We start from the raw sequence: 24,826 nt of genomic DNA, 5'->3' as shown, positions 1-24,826 counted from the left end.
ATTTAGCAGCATTCTAGGCGCCAGACCAAGTAACAACATCTTCCAGAGTCATCTTTGCCTTCAGAGCTGGAGCAGCTCTGCCCATGCCAGACTGGAATCCTCTCCCTCCTCCACTTCCTGAGCTGGCAGCACCTGGACCCCTGGCACCTTTGGCAGGTGCAATCTCAGAACCACCTCGCCTGGGACTTAATAGTTGGGAGAAGGCACCAGAAGCACTACAGCAAGCTGGAAGGATGCAGCCAATGAGACAGATGCTGCCCTGTCCACTCAGGGTCCCTCAGCACAGTTTCAGAGTGGGTAACAGAGTGACACTGGAGATGCTGTCCTGACAGGGGGTGAGAGGGGGCGCTGAGCCGAAACCGCAAGGACAGGAGGCACACAAACCTTAAGCAGGCCAGGGAAAGGGAGCAGGGAGAGAAGGGCCTGAGCACCAAGAGGGGCATTGCTTGGCCCCATGTGCTCGTCAACCAGTGCTCTGGGCAGCTGGGGCACAGAACAGGAGCCAGTAAGGAGCAGCATGGGACCCCCGATGGGAGGCGCTGGGCTCTGCCGTTCCTCCTCACTCATGTCCCCATTAGCCCCCCACTGCAGCTGAGGGAGGAAGGTGGGGGCCCCAAACACAGAGACCAGCCTTAAGGATGCTGAGCCGGACAGAGCAGAGTGACAGGGGAGGGGAAGAGGGGCTCCCAGCCCCAGACAAAGGTGGCAGAAGCCAGGTCCCTTGCACAGCCACTTCAGGGGAGTCTGTACTAGGGTAAGGGATGGGTCACTGGCCCCGAGTACCTCAGCCTGGGCTGCGGGGAAGATTCGGCAGTGGCCAGTGCCTCTGCTGAACTTCTGACCTGAGCCTGGGGCAGGGCAGCAGGGTTCGGGGCGGAGGGCCAAGGAACATAGTTCCCTGCACGCTCCAGAAGGGGCCTCTCTTGGCGCACCTGCTCCATGCCCTGACGGTAGGGAACTGGACACCCCAAAAGACGACGTCCAGGGTGTGGAGATGTGGCCGAGTGCCTCCTCTCCTCAGCAGAGGACACCCCTTCACGTGGCCCTTCATTTGATGCGCCACTCAGTCCCTCACAACCTCCAGGGCAGGGGCAACTGCTGCCTCCTTACAGACGGAGAAACTGAGGCTCGGGCCATGCCTGAGCCCTACGATGAGGGAAGGAGGACTCAACCCAGAGCAGCTGGATCCCCATGCAGGTGCCTTTCGGCATCACCAAGCCAAACAGATCATGACAGCCGTGAGCTGCAACAGCCATGCCTGAGTGTGTGGCACATGGCATGTCGGAGCGGAAGAGAGCCACGCGTGAGCCCAGGAGCGGTGCGGACCCTGTCTCACCCAGAAGCTTCCTCTGCACACAGGAGAACCTCAAGCACGGACGCTGGTTGAGATTCCAAATGAGGCAGGAGGCTCCTGCAGCGAGCATTCTGTAATCTCGGAGACAACGGAGCAAAAGCAACCGCCAGGCTCAGGAAGCAGCAGGGTCTCCCGAGGGGTGACCCGGGGAAGTGCCACCTCCAGCACTGGGCTGCTCCCCGAGCCAGACCTGAGGAGACCCAGCCACGTGCCAGCACATCCTCCTGGGCTCGAAAATAAATAAAACTAGGTCAGGTGCGAGAAACAACTTTCTTTAAAGTTACTAGAAGGGTAGTCTGTGTAGGAGACACAGTGAGGCCAGCCCCAGTGACGGCAGGAGCACAGTGGCCTCTCACTGTGGCCAGAATACCGAGTCTTCTAAGGGAGCAAACATCGCTCGGGCAACACGAAACACCTAGAAGGAAAGCTCAAGCCTCTCGCCTTCCTACTCACCAAACCCAGGTCGACAAAACCATTTTATCTTAGGCCTGAAATTAGATTTCGGGAGCAGCGTACAATCTGCGCCATCACAGAAGTAGAACCTGGCAGGACTCCAGGCCAGCTGCCTCAGCGGAAGGAGGACCAGAAGGTCTATGGAGGAAAGGAAGACGGAACTGTGTCGCTCGCACTGACAGTCGCATGCATCAGCAGTGAGACTGCACAGTACAATCCAAACTCTTTCTGGACTTCTGGGCTAGGAACCCAGAATCAACCAGGGTAAGAAGTCAGGTTAACGTGGGGGTCCTTGGCTGGTCCAGCCTCACACCACCACCACGCTGCCCCGGGGCCTGGGTTAAGGAGAATGCAACGTGAAACTCACTGCCAACACGAATGCAACATGAAACTCACAGGAATGACAGCCAAGAGATGCTAACCCCTACCCCCAAGGTCCAGGGTCCCCTCCTCCACACCACTCCAAGCCATTCAAACCCAACGCAGAGCTGGGGGGGGGGGGGGGGCGGGGGCAGGGGGGTTGGGCTGGGCATTGCTTAAGAGCTGAGGCAGCACCTGGAGGTGTCCCGTCCTTTCCTTATATAGAAGACAGGAGCAGTGCACCTGCCCAGCTTCCACATCAATCAGCTGGTCCTGGCGGAGACAGGGAGCCCAAGGCTTAAGAACAAGAAGGATACACTGGGGTTCTCAGCACCTGCTGGGAACCAAAAGCAACTTCCGTCTCAGGGCCCAGAACTAAGATCAGAAGATTCGCATCCACTTCGGGATCTGCCACTTAAAAGCTGTGCGACCTAAGTAAGGTACTTAACCTCTCTGGCTTGGTCGCACGGGGCTGGCAATAACTCACTAAGCTGCTGAAACAATGTAAAGAACAGCACAAACCGGCTCTGCCACGCACGTGACCTCCAGCTCCTGCCTCTCAGTTTCTGAACGCTGGAAAATAAAGCATTGCAACACTCTTTAAAAAAAACAAAAAAAAAAAAACAAAAAAAAACTCTGACACAAAGAAGAATGCAAGGCCAAGGAGGCCTCCAAGGACCTCTAGGGTGAGGGAGACCACCCTCTAACCAGCTATTTGGCCTTGGGTGACAGACCTCATGCCTGAGCTGCTCAGTTTTCTCATCTGTAAAATGGAAATGACCTTGTCCCTGCCTTTCAAGGCAGTAAGGTTACACCCTCAACCCCATGGGCACTGCAGAGGTAGCCAGGATCATGTGATCTCAATGAGTCTGCTCTCCCATCAGGGTAACAACTGGCCGCAGGGGAAGAGGGCTGGGAGAAGGGACACCTGGGGGCCCTGGGCACACTAGGAGGCCCCACCAGGGATGGCTGACAGGACAGACCTGGACAAAGGGAGCGCTCTGCCATCCAAACCAAGGGAACCATCAGAACCACAGAACCCTTCCCAAAACTGTATTGATGACCTCAAATAATATTCGACAAAGTAATAACAAACCAACAATAATAATTAGTGCTCATTTAAGTAAAACATGACTACTGGCCACACTCATGTTTCCACATCTGTCATGTACATGGTGGGTATCTCCAGGAGGACCCCAGCACATGTTCGGCATTTGACTGAACCCCCTTAGACAGTGCTCACCAAGCACTCACCATGCAGACGTCTGTCGTGGATTCCTTTAACAGTCACGCCAACAACCCTCTGATCATGACATTTGAAATCCTGCATGCCAAACCCAGTTTTCTCCAAGAAGGACCTGTCAACAGATTCCTCCTAGAGGAATCGACTCTGACAAAGGTAGAAACAGGAACCTCCCTGGCAGGATGCAGGGGTGATGGGGGAGTTATGGGCGGACGGATGGCACATCATCCCAGCAAAGGCCAGCACAGGGGCCCAGACCTCTCAGCGAGCCCTCACTCTGCCCCAGGAACAGGCAGTGCCCCCCACGGCCTGGCACAGTGACCCTAACTGACCATCCCTCACTTCCTAACGCTGGCGTGGGCTCAAACACTCTACATATATGGAATAACTTTGGGAACCAACAGAGGCCATACAGAATGTAGTAGTTTCCGATCCGCAAGCACGTTTTTTCCACTAACATGTCACTGAGGTAAACGGAAGCAAATCCAATACCCTGGAAAATAGCCTAATAACACAGTCTAAGTGCTTCAAAATTATCGGCCAGCTGGGTCCACAGTCACACTCAAGAAAGTGACAAATGGCCAGCTGGTTGCCAATTTCACGCATCTGACTCGCCAGAGAAGAGCCTATGAGTAAGCACCGCTCACAGGCACAGCCAGGCCAAAACCTCCAGCAGGTGAGGCCATCTCGTTCTGTCAAGCATGGTGGGTCATACCTGGGAGAAGGAACGACCAGGCCACAACGCCGTCCTAGTGAGCAGACAGCACTCAGGTAGCACCCAGTGCGAGAGCTGCCAGGGGGGCCAATCGACGCTAGAGCGAGCCCCACTAGAAGACACACACCCCGACAGGAAAAGGTGATGAATGCGGCTCAGACTGAGAAGACAGTGCAAGTGGCTAAAACACAGGAGGAGCCACCAAAGAAAACACAAATGAGAGATGCCGTTTCTGCTGAGCACTACCACAAAATTAGGAAGAATAAGACAACCTGGTGTGCAAAAGGAAGTGGGAAACATCCTGGGACACACTTGCAGAGGTAGCATGAGAAGTCAGCTGGTGCTGGGGGGGGGTGCGGTGGCAGGGAACAAGGCAAAGCCCACAGGATGGCAGAGCCTGGCCCTCCCTCAAGTCTGTGGTTGGGCTGGCCAAGCAGCCTGAGCCAGGTGCCAGCTGCTCAGGGTAGCAGGCGAGGGTGCACCGGAGGCGCGGGGCAGGACCCGAAGGGCGTCGGCGTGCAGCAGGGTATGCTGCGTGGGAGTGAGGCACTTCCCGCTGGTCTGTCTGACACACCCGGCTGGTGCCCAAGAGCTAGCTGCACCACGTAAGAGTAAAACAAAGTCGGAAACCACTGATCCACAAAGGCAAGGCTCAATCAAATTCACAGGCTCCCGGTGAAGGCCTGGTGTGCGCCAGGCCCTCTCACGCACACTCTGTCCTTGGGGGGCATCCTGGGCTCCAGGAGTGTACTTCCGGGTGGGCGGCACGGAGGACAGCAGCAAGGGCACCGACACTAGAGAGGAGATTTGTTTTGGCAATCTGCACGGCCTGTGGGATCTTAATTCCCCAACCAGGGATCCAACCCAGACCCTCAGCAGTGAGAGCTCAAAGTCCTAACCACTGGACCACCTGAGAATTCCCGAGGAAACTTTCAAAGAAAGGCCTTCAGCAGTCAAGGAGAGAATGCTGGGCCAGAGCAGCAGGGTCTCCGGGAGCCCCGTGAATCACACATCGCTGTCCACAAGTGTCCCCAGCAGCAAGGAGCAGCACCACCGCCTGGCTGGCCAAGACAAGGCGTTTGTAACAGGTGGCAGAAACTCCATGTTAGGCCACCAAATGTCCCAGAGCTCTGAAGGTCAGGAGTGGCCCCTATCACTGTGGCTGGATATCCCGTTAAGAACCCACACTCCCAGTCTGATGGCCAGAGGTGAATGAGGACTCCAGGAAAGCAGTGGACCCAGAGAAGAGGCACAGCGACCCTGGGGTGCTGGGCCATGAGAACACACGGCAGGCCCCGTGTCTGTGGGTGCAGAGAGGCTTCCGGAGGCCATGACCACAGGGCCATCTATGCTGACAGAGCGCTTTCCATGAGTTGCGGGCGTGACAGGAGTGAGTCACGAGGGGACGGAGGGCATCCTGGTGAGGGAGGCAAGGGGCACAGACCCCCAGGGAGGGAGGGGCACAGGCCTGCACCAACTGCTCCAGGCAGGGGCACCAGCAACAGCAGTGCTGCAGACCGCTGGGCTGGCCAGAACCCAGAGTGAGCTCACCTTAGTCAATTCTGCAAACGGGGACGCCACCACTACAGAAAATCCTGCAACCAGCCAAATTAGGAACAAACCTTTAGAGTCAAAAGGTCAAATATCTCCACCAAGGACATTTCAGGACCCCAAACAGCGGCTTTGGGGGCTTCCCAAAATCCTATCCATGAAGGAAGACAACCAGCAGCAGCACCACCTGCCACCTGCCACACCCCCGATCTCCGGGACAGAGGTGCAGGAACACAGGGCACGCAGCATCGTCAGTGTTCTGCGAGGAAACTCAATGATCTTCCTCTTTTTGCTTCTGAGCCAACTTAGGGAAGAAATTCTGGGCCCATAAATGCAGAATTCAAAAGCCCTTGCCTGGGGAGAGCACTCGGCAGCCTAGCAAGGTTTGCCAATGCCCAGGAAGGAGCCTGGTCGTTAGCAACGACGCAGGGCTCCAAGCTAAGGCCCCAAAGCTGCCATCTGGGCTGCCCCCACCATGGGTAGGCTGCAGGGGCTGGGAATGCCCTGGGAGTGGAAGGACACTGCCCGGGACCCCATAAGGCCAGAATCTCACCAAGGGCCACCAGCTCCCGGGCAGAGCCGGGCCCAACCCCCATGGCATGGGCCACCCAGCAGGACTCCCTGGCCCCTACCAGAGTCACCCCTGTCACCTGCTTTATAAAGTGGAACTTCGAAGCTGGGTTTACTTGGTAAAAAGGAACCCAGCTCAAAAAGAAAAGCGTTGAACTTGGTGTACCCCCCAAAAAATAATAAATAAATAAAAAAAAGAAAGAAAGAAAAAAAAAAAGAAAGAAAAGCGTTAAAATCGGCATAACACACTAGGCCCAGGCCCACCACAGGGAAGGTGCTGTGAGCAGCTGGTCTGCAGAGCACCCTGGTGGCACCATCCACCCTGGGGCCTGTGCTGCCGCCCCAGGCAACGCCGGTGGGGGGGGGGGTGTTATGGCTCTCTGGGAGGGAACACCACCACTCTGGGGTGAGAACGGGGATAAAGCGGGTGAGAAGGAGGTGGCGGGGCTTTTATTTTTGGAAAGGAGATCTGGCAGAGCTGGAGAATGGGGAAGGGAAAGAATCAGAGACAGCAGACTGAGAGTCCCCCCACCCCCCGGCCAAGAACAGTCACGGCCCCCAGGGCAGGCTCTGCTGAGGGAGCTGAGCGGACAGCATCCTGAATCCGGAGCAGGATGCTGGCCCTTGGAGTGACAGAACAGACTGGGCAGAGTGAACTAGACAAGGCAACTACACAGAACCTGCGCCCCGCCTCAACACGGTCCCCCCGTGTTCACATGGTACGGTTCACCCTGCCGCTACGGCCCCAGACGCGGGGACAGGAGCACACACAGCTCAGGAGACACGCTGAGTGCTGGAGGCACATGGAGAGGGAGCTCTCAGAGCAGAGACTGCAAAGGTGGGAGGGGGAGGGGCCCATAAAGACCTAGAGGGAAGGTGTCTGAGGCACGGGCACACGCGCTGTCTCCTGAAGCTCTTGCCCTGCGATGTTGCGTGCTGGCCACCCTCCCTGACACTCTGACCTATCGCTTGGTTCTTGGCACTCTTAGGAGAGGGCCGGGCTTCTCCCTCAGCACAGCCTCCTGGACCTCCCGGGTTGGCTCTTCCCCACCTCCCGCTCTGGCCCCAGGAACTCCACTCTCCCAACAGGTCCCACCAAACGTTCCTTCTCCAGCAAGCCCTCCTGACCTGTAGGTGGAATTAGAGCCCACCGGGCTGTCACTCTTCATTCAGGACCCACACGGCCTGGCACCCCAAAACTGAGATGTCACGCCTGTCACACCTGCAGCCTGGCCAAGGTTGAGGACAGGTGCTCTGGGCCAGACGCCTGGGACCAATCAGGACCCCACACGTCAACATCCCACTTGCTTACTCCTTGAGGCCGGGGCCTCTCCTGGGCCACAGAGTCTGGGAAGGACTCACACACACACACTGCTTCAATTCAGGCCCTGGGTGATGGGTGCTACGCCACTGTGCAGACAGGCTAGGGCGGCGCAGGGGACTGAAGAGAGGCAGGAAGCTGGCCACCCTGTTGAGGGATCATCTGCCTGTGTGGGCTGACGCCATTCCTGTTCTGTTTTTTACATGCAGTCTTGTGACTCTCTGAGTTACCAAAATCTCAATGCACATCCTGAGTGAAAACGATGACATGGGGATCCCTGTTCTAAATTTCCCCTAAATTTTCTGCAGACTTCAGGATTCCTCCTGGACGCCTATATGAAACTGCTGTGCACATCTGATTTCTGTCATGTTCATCTATGACTGGGCCGGAAGGGAAGCAACTACAGGCTCCAGAAGCCTCAATCCCGGGACCCAGTTTTCAGAGCAGCAATCCTCTTCCCTCCAAAACTGGCCAGCTTACAGAGTTCGGACCCCACCTGCCAGGCCTAAGGCCAGCTCAGCACCGCCCACAAGATTAATCAATGCGTTAATAAGTAACAACAAAAAACACCACGAGGCCCAACTTTAAACAAACAGAGCTCCCCAGCCTGCATCCTGCCAAGTCTGCCCACGGGCCGTGTCCCATCTCCCCACCTCTAACGCGCTCCAAGGGCTGTCACGAGAAATGATACTTACACTGGAACCTGCCTGCTCTGCACAGCCACAGCCGAGTCCTGCCACCAATCTGTCCAGTCGACAGGCTTTGGGGCCAACCTGTCCAGTCCACAGGCTCCTGGGGCCCACAAAGATCCTGTAACCCTGAGCAGCAGAGGAGCCGGCTGGCCTGAGGTCTGATGCCTGCACCTGGGGAACGCCTGGCCGATGGCTCCAACAGAAGAGCAAACACCTACCTTTCAGAGACACCTCAGGCCTTGACTCTTCTGCTAGACAGCTAGGGCTGCAGCACAGAAGGAAGGCACAGGCCCCACAACATGACTCCATCCTGCAGGGGGCTAAACAGGTGCGCACACGAACATGGGGCATGGGCAGCCTCCCCTGGTCTGCAGGCTGGCTCAAAACCAGCCCCAGCTCAGCCAATGCAAGGCTTGGGCCCTGTGTTCTCCACTGACCTGCTTCGACACCTCCAAATTCACCCACCCCCTGAGCCATGCAACAGCAGAAAGATACCCACTCTGTGTGCTCACCCTAGGAACAGCACCTGGAGCTCCAAGAAGAGGGCCTGAAGGGAGACACCACGTCCACGTGGACCAGCCACTCACCGAGGATCACACACGTGGCCATTCCTGTCACATGAAAGCATCCAGGTCTCCGCGAATGCTCATGTGAGAGACCAAAACCAGGAGGAGGAGAGGCCGGTGGCAGGAGCTGTGTGAAGATCCCAGGATGAAGCGCAATCAGAGCCACAGCTCTGGAACACAGACCTCGGGAGAAAAGGGGACCAAAGCCTTGTGCCTCTGCAACACCGCATCAGTCCAGCTTCCAGGGATGCCTGCGAGCCTCGTCCTGCACATCCAGGCGCCGGCAGACTCCATTCACCGGCCCCACGCTTATGGTCCAGGCTCACCTGGGGGGTCACTAACCTCACCTGCTCAACAGCAAGGAGGGACCCTCCCCACAGAGATGCCAGACGGCAGGGCTGAGACCAGGGAGGGCCAGGGACCACATACCATTAACCCTATACTCCAGGCCAAACAGCACCTCAGAATCCTTCTTAACTCAGCCCACTTCCTGTCAAGAGAAGCTTGCGCATATCACGGGGTCATGTGGCTATACAAACAAGGCCCTCAACTAGCAGGACCCTGTGCACAGGTAGGGGAGCAAGCAGGGGCCTGGTGCCCTCCCCAGAACAGGCTGGAGACAAGCTGGATACAGGCGACCAGGGCTGGTTGTCCTCGTCCCACTTGCCAGATCCACAGTAAGCTGAGCATATTTTGCTGGAACGAGCAGACATCTGTGAGCGTCCAACACCAAAAATAGTACAACCAGGGGAGGAAGGAACACATTCTTCTAGCTGTGGCCTGTCCCTGCCTCAGACATCTCCAGGCAGCCTCTCCACCCTGGGACATCCCCAAATATGATTTCCCCTTCGGACCCCCCCCCTTCCCTCGAACTTCCCCCTACACCATTCCCCTGCCCACCCTGCAGCAGCTCAACAGTTCCATCCAACTCTCAAAAGAGAGAAACGACACCAGATAACAGCAAAATCATGCCGTTTCTGCGAACAGAACCCAGAAACCACAGCCCCTTGGCAGAGGTCTGCCCTTCTTGGGGCCTTCTTGGGGCCTTCTCCAATGTCTAATCCAGGATCATCTACAGGTGGCGCTTGTCAGAATCTAACTTCAGGTGGCACTCGTCCAGAGCTGAGAAAGCTCCAAAGGTTCACCAAGTGCCAACCCCTGGACCCTGTCTGGGGAGCAGGGGACACCTGCTGCCCACTGTCTCCACACAAGGGGCCCACCTGAAACCCACATCATTTGACTGTTCCTCACGCCATGAAGCACACATCTGAAAACACTGTGTGTACTGACCCCTTAGTAGGCACAGTCCCCACTCGGAAGGTGATACCAGCCCTGCTGTACGCCCGTGGAGCTGAGGCCAAGGGACCAGGGGGGGCTTCAGCCAGAGCCTGACTGGAATAAGAGGCAGACGTCCGCCCTCCCAGCTCTGCCAGGGACACGCACACAGCCGTTCCCACCGAGGCCACACAACTGTGTTTCCAGAGTACACCAGAAGATCTCAAATAAAAGGCCAGGCCCACTGGAAGCTGTGCCAAGCCTGACACTGTGCCTGAGAAAAGCTATTCCCAGGAAACCCAGGGACTCACAGGAAGCACTCGGAGTCCACATGAAACTGGGAGGGCAGGCAGTCCTAGAGTGGACACCCTTGGGTTTTAGGCTCAATTTAATCTATGCTGATGCGACCGTGGGCCGGCCACCATTCTCTAGACCTCCCATCCATGAAATGCAGGGGTCGGACAAAAAGCACTCTCTGAAGCATCGGTCCAGCCCTGAGACGCGATGGCAAGCTGTCTGCCAGGGCTCACAGGGCTGCGCGCAGCAGCACAGGGACCAGGGGCTCTGCCCCGGGACAGCGCAGTCTGCTAACACTCCCAACACTCCAGACCAGCAACTGCAGGGCCAGAGAGTCAATGTCTCAGGCTTTGAGGGCCAGACAGTCCCTGTGGCAAAAAATCTGCCACCACTGTAGTGCGAAAGCAGCCACAGACAACGCCACTGCGTCCCAATAAAACTTTATTCAGGGGCTTCCCTGGTGGTCCAGTGGTAAAGAATCCTCCTTCCAATACAGGGGACGTGGGTTTGATCCCTAGTCGGGGAACTAAGATCCCACATGCCGCAGGGCAACTAAGCCCACGTGCCACAACTATTGAGCCCACACACCTTAACTAAAGAGCCCGTATGCCACAAACTACAGAGCCCACATGTCCTGGAGCATGTGCACAACAAGAGAGAGAAAACCCACGCGCCACAACTAGAGAGAAGCCCGTGCACCACAACGAAGAGCCTGTCCACATGCCACAACAACAGATCCCATATGCCACAATGAAGATCCCACATGCTGCAACTAAGACCCGAAGCAGCCAAAAATAAATAAGTAAATAAAAATAAAATAAAATTTTTTTTTAATTTTAAAAAACGTTTATTTACAAACATAGGTGGGGGCCAGGTTTGGCCCTCATTTGAGTCTCTAATTGACACTGAAAAAAGGAACGTAACAGTGAACTTCATCAGCGTCCTTATCTGATTCTGTTCACCTAACATGATGGCAAACTGCCAAGGCCTTGGTTTTGGGGGCTGGCGGCTACAGCAGCAACGCTGGGCACAACAGACCTCAGCTTCTGCAGGGGCAGAAAGAGGACCTGTGAGTTCTACCACCTACTGCACAGGTAAAGGGAGCAGCTGGAAGGGCACGGCGGCACCAGCTCACTGTCAAGACCTTGAGAACATGGCAGGGAGGCACCCACTGTCAAGGGCGAGGCCAAGCTGAGCTTGCCCCCACGCTAGCCCCTGTGAGCTAGGCTCTCCTGACTCCATTCAGTGCTCCCCTTGTTGGATGTGTTGCACTGGGACCCTTACCTCACTCCCTCCAGATGTGGGGAGAACCACAAGGCCACAGCAGGAAGCTGAATTCCCCCAAAAAGTCAATGTATTTAAAAACAAACAAACAAACAAAATGGAGGAATTCCCTGGCAGTCCAGTGGTTAGGACTTGGCACTGTCACTGCCAGGGCCCGAGTTCAATCCCTGGTCAGGGAACTAAGATCCCACAAGTCACACAGTGCGGCCATAAAAAAACAAATAACAAGCACATCGATAAGTAAATTAATAAATAAATTTTAAAAAGGAAAAAGCAGGGACTTCCCTGGTGGTGCGGTGGTTAAGAATCCACCTGCCAATGCAGGGGACACAGGATCAAGCCCTGGTCCGGGAAGATCCCACATGCTGGGGAGCAACTAAGCCCATGTGCCACAACTACTGAGCCTGTGCTCTAGAGCCCAAGAGCCACAACTATTGAGCCTATGTGCCACACCTACTGAAGCCCACGCACCTAGACCCTGTGCTCCACAAGAGAAGACACCGCAGTGAGAGGGCCGCGCACCACAACAAAGAGCAGCCCCAGCTCACCACAACTAGAGGAAGCCCATGCGCAGCAACAGAAGGCCTAACTCAGAGAAAGAGAGAAAGAGAGGAAAGAGAGGAAAGGAAGGAAGGAAGGAAGGAAGGAAGGAAGGAAGGAAGGAAGGAAGGAAGGAAGGAAGGGAGGGAGGGAGGGAGGGAGGGAGGGAGGGAGGAACCTCCTGGTCCACTTACCCTCTTCAGGGCAGTGGGGGAAGGCAAGGGCACCCTAAGCCCCCTGGGTCCTAGAGGCACCCTCACCAGGAAGGGCAGGATGACAGAGTGATCACCCCAACCAGGACCCTTGGGCCCCCTCAGATCAGCCTCCCCTGGACTGAGGGAACCGAAAGCATGGGGGCCAGGGCGCACACGTGCACACACACACACTGTGCGAGAGGGGGAGAGGCAGAAGCATGACCAGACAGGGAGCCCAACTCCCCCTGCTGGAGTCCCCTCCGAGGGCAAGCGGGCTGCATTTGCCCACAGGGTGCAGAAAAAAACACTGCTCCTCCTCCCCTCTCACGCACCTTCACACAGGCCCTGAAGGCCAGGTCAAGGGCAGGAGCGAGGACAAGGGTACTGGAGATCCTGAAGGCTGAGGCTCAGCCTGCACCTGCCCAGTGCCCCACAAAGGGCAGTGCCTGACCCTTGGGGTCTCCAGGTCGCTTCCTACCCGGAAGAAAGCCCCGGGTGGGAAGTGACCTGTTTTCTTAAACAGTCCCCTTATGGTTCAACATGGGACACAAACTGCTAAACTCACAAAAGTAGAGTAGATCCTGCCCCATTCGAGCTTGTGACCTGGGAAGGGCCCAGCAGCCTCAGGTGTCTGCAGGGAGGCGCCCAGCCCCTCCCTGTCACATGACCTTGGGGCCTCTGGTTTTAGGGGCAGTGGGGAGCACAGAAGCCTTGTCTCTGGGAGGGCAGGAAGTGGTGAGGGAGACAGAGAGCTGAGCTATCTGGGCTGACCCCGGGTCACACACACTCCCCCACTCTTCCCTGGCCCTCAGCCTCCACTGCCTGCCCCCTCCCCACAGGTTCTCTAGACCACCCAAGGTACTCACTAAATAACTCACCCAACTTAGAGACCCGGGTCCTGACTGGGCCCAGGCTCCTGCGCCATCACTGCCATCTCTACTCACAACTGTTATCCTCCCCTTGTCACTGTCATGTCCACGTGACCACAGCTTCTCATTCAGGACAGGGCCATACCTGCTCTCCCTGCCCTTCCTGTCATCTGCTCCCAGGTAACCCTGCTCAAAATCTTCCCTCAGGCAGGACCTGAAGCCAGCCCAACCCCCATCAAGTGTGGGCGCCAACATGCCTCCATTCTGCTGAGGTCAGGTTCTCTGTCAACTTCAACCAGGGAACTCTTGAGCCTATCAATGGTCCAGCAAGTGCCAGAGACCCTTCAGACTATAACTCTAGCCAGAGAGTCACAAGTGTCTTAGTGCATTTTAAAGGCTCCAAGAACACTTCTCACCTGTCAGGATGGTTACTATCAAAAGGGGAGAGGGACTTCCCTGGTGGCACAGTGGTTAAGACCCTGAGCTCCCAATGCAGGGGGGTCTGGGTTCGAGCCCTGGTTGGGGAACTAGAACCTGCATACTGAAACTAAAAGTTTGCACGCCACAACTAAGGAGCCTGCCTGCCTCAACTAAGACCCAACGTAACCAAATAAATAAATAAATAAAATGTTTCGAAAAAAAAAAAGGAGAGGGACTTCCCTGGTGGTCCAGTGGGTAAGACTCCATGCTCCCCAGGCAGGGGGCCCAGGTTCAATCCCTGGTCGGCGAACTAGATCCCGCATGTGTGCCACAACTAAGAGTTTGCATGCCACAACTAAGAAGCCCGCATGCCACCACTAAGACCCAGCACAGCCTAAATAAATAAATAGATAGACAGCTATAAAGATAGATAGATAAATATTTTTAAAAAAAAGAAAAAGAAAATAACAAGTGTTGGTGAGGACGTTAAATTGGAACCCTTGTGCACTGTTGGTGGGAATGTAAAATGGTGCAGCTGCTACAGAAAACAGTATGGTGGTTTCTCAAGAAGCTCAACATAGAATACGACCCATATCACCCCGCAACCCCACTTCTACGTGTATACCCCAAAGAACTGCAAGCAGGGGCTCCAGTAACTACCCACGCCCACAGCAGCACCATTCACAGCGCCAAGAGGTGGAAACAACCCAAGTGTCCATCGACAGATGAATGGGTAAGCAAAAAGTGGTAGATCAAAACGATGGAATGTTATTCTGCCCTAAAAAGGAAGAAAACACTGACACATGCTACACCACGGACATACCTTGAGGACATTACACTAAGTGTATGATTATACAAATACTGTATGATTTCATTTCTATTTTTTTTTGATTCCGCTTTTAAGAGGTCCTAGAGCCATCAAATTCATAGAGACAGTAAATAGAACTGTGGTTGCCAGAGGCTGTAGGAGGGGAATGAGCAGTTAGTGTTTAATGGAGACAGGGTTTCAGTTTGGGAAGATACAAACAAGTTGTGGAGATGGATGGTGGTGATGGCTGCACAGCAATGTGAATGTACTTAATGCCACTGAACTGTGCGCTTAACAATGGTTAAGATGGCAAATGTATGCTATGTGAATTTTACAATTAAAGATAAAAATAACAGGAACTTCCCTGCTGGCGCAGTGGTTAAGAATCCTCCTGCCAATGCAGGAGATACTGATTCGATCCCTGGTCCAGGAAGATCCCACATGCCACAGAGCAACTAAGCCCATGCACCACAGCTACTGAGCCTGCGCGCCACAACTACTGAGCCCACGTGCCACAACAACTAAAGCCCGCACACATGGAACCCGCGCTCCACAACAAGAGAAGCCACCACACTGAGAAGCCAGAGCACTGCAACGAAGGGTAGCCCCCGCTCGCCGCAAATAGAGAAAGCCCACACCCAGCAACAAAAACCCAACGCAGCCAAAATTAATTAAATTTTCAAAAAAAGATAAAAAATAAAAATAATAAAACAATGTTTTTTAAAAAAGCCTCTGAGAGATCCCAGGTAAAGACTAGGGTTGACTGGTCTTAGCAGTCCCAAGGCCTCCCTGACGATAACCCCACCCCCAGTCCTGCCTGTCACAGGAGGAAGCCCCCAAGGGAAAATGTTCACATGTAGAGTGAAGTCAGCCATGGGGTCAAGCCTTCCACAGGGAGCCCGGGGAAGGGGCTGCAGCTGTCTACACCCACACAAAGCAGAGCAGCCACAGCCACTCAGTCAGGGATTCCCTGGATGATGAAATTAACCCCAACTTCCGGCTCAGGCACCCCTTACCCCCACCTCCTCCCGCTGCCCCACCACTCCCAGCCTCCCTCCCGCCTCCCTGTTTCAGCAGCTCTCTCAGATCTCACACTGACATTCTCGGCCTTTTCCAGGTGGTTTCACTTGCCCAGCTTCCCGAGGGCACCTCCTGCCCATCATCACCACTGCATTTCTCCCTCCCACAGCCATCGTCACCATGCCCTTGGTTGGTCTCCCCCACAGGGATGCAGGGGCCACAGGAAGAGGCCAAAGTCAGTCAGTCTAATAAAACAGGACATGGAGGCCACGGGCACACATCCAGGTGGGGAGAGAGGTAGGCCAGGGACTCCCCAGGCCCCTCATGCCCATGTCCTGCCTCTCCTGCAAGAAAGAAGCCAAGGGGCCCAGGAAAGGGCAGGGGCGGACAGTGGTGGCCCCTTGTTACCTGGTTTTTACACACCTTTGCCAGGGCCACACTCAGCCAAGTTGGATGATGGAAGGGGCAGAACCCCATGCTTCACATACCTGGGGAACAGCATTCTCAAATGGAGGAGGGGTTTGGCCCCTCAAGGCTGACCCCGTGTGACTCCCCAACACCCACAAGTTCGAGCACAACCTGAAGGCAAAGATGCAGCCACCACACCCTAGGCTCTGGGCCTGATTCCTCACACTCTGCCAACAGCAGCCGCCAGCCCAGCAGGCTCAGCAGTCACCCTCAGGCCCAGCCGGACATGTCTCCAGAAACCCGGCCATGACCTCCTGTCCCTCCTCCGCTCCATCTGGCCCCTGCTCCCTGCCTGCTCCACCATCACTGCCCACTGAGGCTGCTGGAGGGGTCAAGAAGGGGGATGGGATGCACAAGAGGGCCCAGCTCCCTCTGACACAGTGTGGTGGTCTTCCAGGCAGGAAAGTAGCTAAAAAAGACTGAGGAAATCCATTTAATCTAGCCATTCTTTATTTTACAAAGAAATCCTCGACACTAGAGGCAAAGAAATGGATATTTTTAATTCTGGAGGACTTTACTTTCTCAGGTGTTTACAGAATGCGCACCCGCGCACGTGGTTGGGGGGGGGGGGGCGGCAGGGCGGGGCAGGAGTGGCCAGCATCTACCAGGCCACTACAACTGCAGGTCTTGCTTCCACCGGGGAACCCGAGGCTTGGAAGGGAGCCAGCAGCCCGGGGCCCCCAGGCTGTCAGCAGGAGCTGGCTGGAGCCAGGCTCCCTGACCCCAAGGTGCAGCATCCTTCGAGGGAGGCACCTCCTTGTTAGGACACCCTCCCTGAGTATCTAAGATGGACACATGGGCAGCAAGGCAAACAGTGAGGAGCTGACACCCTCCCGACAGGCCTGGGTTAGGAACTGGGGTGGCTGGGAGGGCACATACTCAGGAAAGGCATCCCTGTGCCGAGCTTCAGTCTCCCTTTCTGAAGGTCTACCAGGAGAACGCCGACGACAGAGCAGGGACGTGGAGCATTAATCACAGCTCTCGATCATTGGCGGCTCATTAATTTCTCAAAAGCAGAGCAGTCCAAGGCAGGCTGAACTCCTCCCGGACCGCCTGCTATGGAGTGTGCCAGGGAACCCTGGCCAGTGGTAAGCAGCCCTCAGGCCCTTTACCCAATGTTCTCTGCGCTTGAATGGCATAGCCCACTTGCTCACCTGCCCAAGAGGCTGACTCCGGGTAACAGTGACCCCCAAATGCTGTCTCAGGATGCAGTCCCTTCGTCCAAGCCCAGCCTTAGCTCCCCCAGCAGCCAGAACACCCACTGTCCAGAAACTGGTCAACAGCAGCACAATAAAGGAAACCTGCCATCCAACTGCCCCTGAGCAATCCAAGAAGCAGGCAAAGAAAGGCTGCTGGCTTCCAGAGCCGCCACATCCGTTCAAACCACCTTCAAATTGCACTCGTTAGGACACTTGCAAGAACCTCAGGACGTCCACACCCTGAGACAAAGGCAGCAAATCAGAAAGACAAGGGCCCTGGAGAAGCATCCCCACGGCCACACGTGCACGCCTTCCGCCTCGCCCCGCGTGGGTGACGATGATGACGGTGTGGTTCACCCACCACAGACCTCCATACCCGCCACAGTCACCTTTCCTCCAGCCAAGAGTCACTCCAGAGGCGACCATCAGCATCTCTTCAAGCCCTGCAAAACCTGACTCTCACAAACCCAGCTCAGGTGTGATAACAAGCCGAGTGCACAAAGACATTTCCGCCCTATGGCCAGAATCCGGAAACGTTAGAAATGTCCACCTCCCCCAACCAGGTACAGGTGGCAGTCCAAATACTTCCCCATCTGTCCCCTTGCCCAACCCCAGTGGACCCTAGCTCGGGCCATCAAAGTCTCCACCCCGCAGCCTCCGCACCTCCAGGCCAGACCATATCCCTCCCGGGCCTCGAGTTCAACGTACAATAGTTGTACTGCTCAGCACCTGCAACCTCCAGCTCCACTCACAACTGCACAGGTAGGCCGGGGCGCCCCTCACTGCAATTCAGCATCTCTGCACAGCCCTCAGCACAGGAGAGCAGACTAGGCTCAGGCACCCGGGAATCCCCAGCATCACTGTGATGCTGGAGGAACATTGACCTCTTAAGAGTCCGCACTGCGTGGAAAATGCAGCCACTAAAAAGCAAAGGTTAGCACTGTGATAAAAAACACAGCTTATACGGTGTTGGGGAAGAATCGTGACCTAAGATTATATGAGGACACCACTGTGATAAGTTGGTGCCTGGATGCAAGACAGAGGAAGACGTCAAGGTGGCAACAACAGCCCACGGGAACAGGCAATCACTAGTGTTCTTTGCTGAGCTATACTGCTTTTGTGGTAAAAAGAAATAAACTTCTGACATGTGTCGCTTTTAAACAGGAGTTCAGTGACCCCACAAACATGCAAGGCCCCCTTCCCTCTGGAGGGGATGTGGCGAGTCACCAAGGCACCCCTCTGACCTGGTGACTCAGCCAGGAGCCACATCTCAACGTGGCCAGGGAGGGACCCAGCTAGGAGGATATAATTAGCATCAGACTCCAGTGCAGCCACTTAGTGTGGGGACAGGAGGTCTCCCCCTGGATGGTTTACTTGGACACCAGCTTACTTATTAAAAAGCAAAGTGACCAAAACTGCACATCGTGGCTGTCTGTGTCACTTACTGCACTACAGGTCAAAGACTGTTTGGAGGGATTGTTTTAGAAAGCATCCCTTTGGGCTCTGGGTGACCACAGAGTGGCCACATATCGCTAGAGATGAGATCTCAGACAACTCCGAGCCACGCAAATGACAGACCAAGGAGAAAGTCAGAAAGGCAGAGAGCAGGGAGCGAGGCCCTACAAACGCAGGACCCAGGGGAGGCAAAACCCAAAGGCATGGGATGGACTGCTAACCAGGCACACGGAGCAGGGCTGCTGCCACAAAGAAGCACGTTTCCCAAAACCAGCGTCTGCTCTGGGACCAGAGCTGCACAGAACACGAGAAGCAGTCTTGTTTTTCAAGGACTCCACAGAGATGTCACAATCCGGGTGTGATGTCAGAACTTCTTCAAGGGTGATGAACTCTGGCCTTGCCGATGAGTCAACAGGAGGTGGGTTTCTGAGAGCCGCCGCTGTTTACACACAATCACCATGGCGAACGGCTGCCACAAGCCTTGTCAAGGGTCACAGGAGCCGATGGAGGGCTTGGCCCCTTACACGCAGCCTTGTAGGCCACATGCACAAATGACCAGCACTCACTTCACACCCCAGGGAGCTCGCTTCCCTCAGTACCTATGAGACGTGCACCTTCTGGGAGGGACTCACCCCACCCAGAACTCTGGGTGCCCACCCTGAAACACACCGGCACACCGAACCCCTACGTCATGCTCCTGACACCAACGGGCCAGCCCAGTCTACCCGGTCACCACCCTTCAGAGGGGACAAAGCTCAACGCCACACACTGCATTCCAGCCGGATGCCCAGTTCCTGGCCCCATTCCAGCTAGGAGACTCCTTCTGGTGACTCGGCCTCCCAGAGTCTTTACCTGTTTCCTCACCTGAGAAATGGGAACCGCTCCCCAACACAGGGCTGACAGCCAGGGGACAAGATGTAGTAACATGTACATCTCAGGCCAGCGCTGGCATGCGGGGCACGTTCCACAGGCACTGGTTATCACCTGCAGGCTTTCTCGGGGTGGGGGTACGGCAGTCAAAGCTGGCAACTTCAGGAATTTGCAGGGCCACTCCTGGCACCAGCAGTCCCAGGAGCCCAGAATGCCGGCATTTCACGAAGACGTGAGACCACGGTGGGGCTCCCTTTCGTAGCTGTGTCCCAGTGGCTCAAACTCCCTCCCAACTCGAGAGGCAGCCTGGGCCAGCGAGGACAGTGCAAGTGCCCTCAGGCAGGCAGCGCTGCCCCTCAGAGCCTCAAATGCCCACAATGAACAGTGGGAACAATACGCTAGCCTTCCTGCCAAGACTGTCAAGAAGATGACACGTGCCTGGACAAAGGGCTTACGGGGGCCTGGCCAGAGGCCAGGAGGGGCAGCGAATTTAGCTATTCCTAAAGACAGCCCGTCTGAAAAACAGACCCGGCTGGCAAGAAGAAACCTGCTGAGGGCTGAGTGGAGAGGTCCCCCAGGAAGGGGAGACGAACCCATCTCCCGAGGCCTCACTGTGGGAGGGAAGCAGAGGCTAAATTAAGGCTCCTCCTGTCACTGGTGCCCAGGCTGACACCCACACAGCTAGCCCCTCAGCAGCAGGCAAGCAGCCCCCAGTGTGGGTCCAGAACAGTCACAGAGTATTTGCTGCAGACCTCTTCTTCCTACAGCCGTCCCAGGACAGAGCCCTGCAGCTGCCTCCACACCTTCACCCGGGCCCCGCTCCCTACCCAAACACCCTCCCCAGCCCTCCTGTCTCAAGGCCTGTGCATGTGCTGCGGCTGGAAGCCCCACCCCTTCCCCTCATGGGACCCCTCGCCCGGCAGACCTCAGCTCTGGCATCTCCTAGGAGCGCCTCGCTTCATCAGCGCCCTTTCACGTAACCCCATTTTATTTCCTTCCTGACACTGACTGCTGACAAGCTCTTCATGCTAATTTCTTCTGTGCCACCCTGTTCATTTTCTGTCTCCTGCCTCTAGAATGCCAGCTCAAGAGACTGGGGACCTATTCTGGTCACCTGTAAATGTCCAGCCTCTGAGCAGCGTCCCTGTATAGACCGGGCACTCAATCAGATTCAGGAAGATGCAGGAGCCCAGACTCCCTGTCTCCCATAGTCTCTGCTCAAACCTCCAGGTGGGAACCAGCTCTGAGGACCAGCACCAAGTGCTGAGAACACGGGAGAGGTCAGGGCTGTAGTGAGAGCCAACAGAATCCCAACAGCCCCAACAAGGGAGGGCAGAAAGGGCAGGGCCTGGGACCCTCAGAGGCCAAAGAGAAGGATTTGCAGCTGGGAGGGGTCAGGTACTGGGACCCTCACAGCCCCGAGAGAAGAAGAATCCAGAGCTTAGAGAGGGTTGGGCATTGAGACACCCACAACACTGAGAGAGGAAAGATTAGGCGCTGAGAGGGCTCGGGTACTGGGACACTCATAATCCTAAAGAGAAAGATTCAGAGCCGCCACTGGGCTCCTCACAACTCTGAGGAGGAGGAGGATCCGGACTGGGAGGGGTCAGGCACTGGCCCAAGGCCTCATGCAGGTAGAGCTGAGACTCAGAGATTCAAACCCAGAGAGGCTCCAATTCCCAGGTTGCTTGGGCCTCTCCCTGGGCCCTCAATTTTTTCCTGAAAAATAATATGCTCCTCGGGACTTCCCTGGTGGCGCAGTGGTTAAGAATCCGCCTGCCAGTGCAGGGGACACGGGTTCCATCCCTGGTCCGGGAAAATCCCACATGTCAAGGAGCAATTTAGCCCGTGCGCCACAACTACTGAGCCAGCACACCACAACTACTGAAGCCCACGCGTTCTAGGGTCCACATGCTGCAGCTAATGAGCCTGTGTGCTCCAACTACTGAAGTCCCATGCCTAGAGCCCATGGTCTGCAGCAAGAGAAGCCACCACACTGAGAAATCCGCATGTTGCAACGAAGAGTAGCCCCCACTCACAACTAGAGGAAGCTTATGCGCAGCAACGAAGACCCAACGCAGCCAAAATAAACAATAAACAAAAATAAATTATAAAATAAATTAAAAAAACAACAGTATGCTCTTCTCCATCAAGGGATTTTTAATCTGGGAGTGGAGCGGGTCACTCAGCAACAGAGCCCACCAAATCCAACAACGAAATACCCAAGTGGTAGAGGGAGGTGCCCCAGGGAAGGTCACTTCCCCAGAGTCACTATCAGGGCCACTCCTCTGGAAGGCGTATGATGTTGTCTTGGAAAGACGGGCTGTGTTTACGCTTCCCCTCTCTTCTCTCCCGGAAGTAACCCATGAGGGTGAAAACGGAGATCCATGGGAGCGCTGTGGGACTCACTCGAGGCTGCATGAAGCCCAAGTCTGGACAGTGGCAGCTGCACGTATTATTACATCTTTACCTTCCACCACGTTCCAGGCTGGTCACTAGGTCTGCACAAAGGCAGCTCTGACTCCAGATCCATCTGTCAGGGACTTCTACTTGGGCTACTCCAACAGCTAGGATTACAGGCTCCCGGGAGCCACAGAGAAAGTTCTGAAGGAAGCTCCTCTCCAGTCCCCTGCCACATCTGAGCCTGTAAAAACCTCTTTGCAATTACAGTTGACCCTTGGAACAACATGGGGGTTAGGGGCACTGACCCCCGAGCAGTCGAAAATCCCGAATAAACTTTACAGTCAGCCCTCCACATCCTGAGTTCTGCATCTGCAGGTTCAACCAACTGTGGGTCCCCTAGTACTGTGGTATGTGTTTAGTGAAAAAAATCCACGCGTAAGTGGACCCGGGCAGTTCAAACCTGTGTTATTCAAGGGGCAAGTGTAAAAAGTAAAAGTAAAAACCCTCTCCACAAGTTGCCACTGGCAAACCATATAACCACAGCGCTAGAAAAAAGTCTACATGCTGACAGTCACACACATGAGGTTTTGTTAATAACCAATAACCACTTCTCCAGTCACACAAACAAGTTCTTCAAGTCACCTTTCCCATGCCTACCACCCAAGAACACTGAGTGTGCCCAAGCTGTCCTCCTTTTTACCTCAGTCCACTACGACGCCCATCGGATAAGATTAAACACAAAACTGTCAGGTAACTTAAATCACCAGTCAGCCTCTGAGAAAAATGAAAGTTTGAGTCACCCCCAAAATTTAGCCCAGCCAGCCAAGTAACACGAATGGCTTGGAGAAGGAGCTCTTCCAGGGAGCCCCTTCCGGCTGATCAACACTGATGTACACAGCTGGGCTCTGCGTGGGATGAACTTGAGTCTGCAGTTATACCTTCACCCTCACAGGAGGAAGATCCAGCTTAGGGGATGTAACCAACACCCTAAATTAAAAATAGCAGCGTGACAGCATGAGGTGGACGCACAGGCGGGCCTTCCGGGCGACTAGATCAAGGGAGGGCAACATGGCAGGGAAGGCGGGGCTCCTAACTCGCAGTGACCAGGTACCAAGTCCACCTTATTTACATGACGCATGGGCTCTTCCCCAGCTGTTTCTAGGAAAGCCCGCCTTCCAGCAGAGCAAGTCAGAATTGCCCATGGAAAAAGACTCCGGGCTGGAACTCCACAAGGAAGGGAGGCTCAAGCTGGCCACCGTGCCCCCTCCTCCTCACCTGCCGTGGCACCCCAGCCTCACCTTGCGGAATCCCTTTTGACAATGTGAGAACTCGCTCTTCCAAAAAAGATGAAGTCCTGGTTCTATGAAGGAGAAACTGAGACACGAGGACAGGAAGGAAATTGCCCCAAAAAGCGGGAAGAAGCGCGGGAAGGGTGGGCACTGGGAACAAAACAGGGAAAGAAATTCCCAGCTTAGCTAATGGTGCCGAACAAGCCCAGAGCAGGAAGAAAGCCACATTCCTTCCTAGTTAGTCTCTCTCCTCACCCGCCCGAGGCCCCCCTCATCCCCAGTGTACACACACACACACACACATACACACACACACACACACACACACACAGGGCGGGGCCTCCCTGAAAGTGACACCAGACCCCTCCCCCTAGCCACTGACTGTGAAGCCCCCACTTTCAAGGCAGGGAGGAAAAGGGCTCCCAAACCACTTCCCCTCAGGACCTGACCACCGGGCACCTGCAACTTCTGTCCCAACACAGGAGGAGGGCGCCATGACACAAACGGAAATGGGAAGAAGCAGTTTCTGACCACGGGCCCAGATGTGCCCCAAAGTCAGGCCTGAAAGAAGGTACACAGAGGCCTCTCCCCACCCCCCACCCCACCCCCGGGCCAGGTGACAGAACTGAAACGCCTCGAACTTCCCCAGATGGGCCCAAATCAGTCCCTGAGAAGGCTGAGAGTCAGTGGCCAGGTGCGATGGCCAGAGCTCCTTCCCAGGTGCCCACCACAGGCTCCCATCCTGGGAAAGGCACCATGCCAGCAATTCCGCCCCCCCCCCAAAACACTCCCACTTTCTAAAGGTGTCTAGTGATTCAGGGTCACCTGGGGAGTTGGGGACGAGCTGCCAGGTTCTGCCCAAACTCCCCTTCTCAAGAACCAAGAGTGAACCCGACTCCAGGGGCCTCAGTGGAAAGCGTCAGAGTCGGCCCCCAAGTGTAGACACAACCTCCCCGCACAAACGGGAACAGGACCTCACAGGTGTCCCGACAGCGGTGCCCCACTGACCCACCCTGCCAGTGCCCTAGACGGAAAAGCTGCTCCCCACCCTGCCAAGGAGCCAGAGAAACCCCAAACCCCCACCTCCCGTGCTCAGACGGCGCTGCCTCCACCCCCTCCCCCGATCAGGTGAAAAAAACCAGTTCCTGCCCAGGTGCCCGGTGAAAGGCCCCGGACGCCTCCAGGTGCCGACACAGACGCCCCCAGGACCAGACGCGCGAGTTCGGGCCCCTCGGCCGCCCTGGGCCGTCCGCCAGGGTCGCCTCCCCGCGCCGAGGTTCCCCGCGCTCGGAGCCGGACAGGAGCCCACCTCGCGCCCCGCCGGCCCGGAAACCCGCGAGCAGCACCTCGGACGCCGGACCCCGCGCCCCCAGGCCAGGACGCCGAGGAGAAGGGCGCGCGAGGCCGACCCGCGCCCCGACGTCCCCGACGGCCGCGCCGAGCCCCGTGCCGCTCACCTGGCTGGCGCGGTAGCTCTCGAAGGCCCTCAGGGCACTGTCGGTGAGCTTCACGTGGAACACGGACACCTTGCTGCCGTCGCTCACTCGCCCGCACGACAGCCCGTAGCTCCGAGCCTCCTTCAGCGCCGCCATCTTGCGACCATCGCTCCC

General features: G+C 55.9%; 1 protein-coding gene and 1 non-coding gene across 2 annotated transcripts in view; one reads left to right on the top strand and one right to left on the bottom strand.

Annotated features, from left to right (window-relative positions):
• Positions 1-24,826, bottom strand: part of ELL (elongation factor for RNA polymerase II) — a 76,015-nt gene extending 51,189 nt beyond the window's left edge. The window contains exon 1 of the mRNA XM_057709609.1: positions 24,674-24,826. Within this exon, the coding sequence (XP_057565592.1) occupies positions 24,674-24,808 (135 nt within the window). The 5' untranslated portion in view covers positions 24,809-24,826. The remainder of the gene's footprint in view (positions 1-24,673) is intronic.
• TRNAD-GUC (transfer RNA aspartic acid (anticodon GUC)) lies at positions 11,789-11,860 on the top strand. Its single transcript has one exon. It is a non-coding gene; the product is annotated as a tRNA-Asp (tRNA).

The sequence above is a fragment of the Hippopotamus amphibius genome, chromosome 15 (assembly GCF_030028045.1).
Source record: "Hippopotamus amphibius kiboko isolate mHipAmp2 chromosome 15, mHipAmp2.hap2, whole genome shotgun sequence".
NCBI lineage: Eukaryota > Metazoa > Chordata > Mammalia > Artiodactyla > Hippopotamidae > Hippopotamus > Hippopotamus amphibius.
This window is presented reverse-complemented; position numbering and strand designations above follow the sequence as displayed.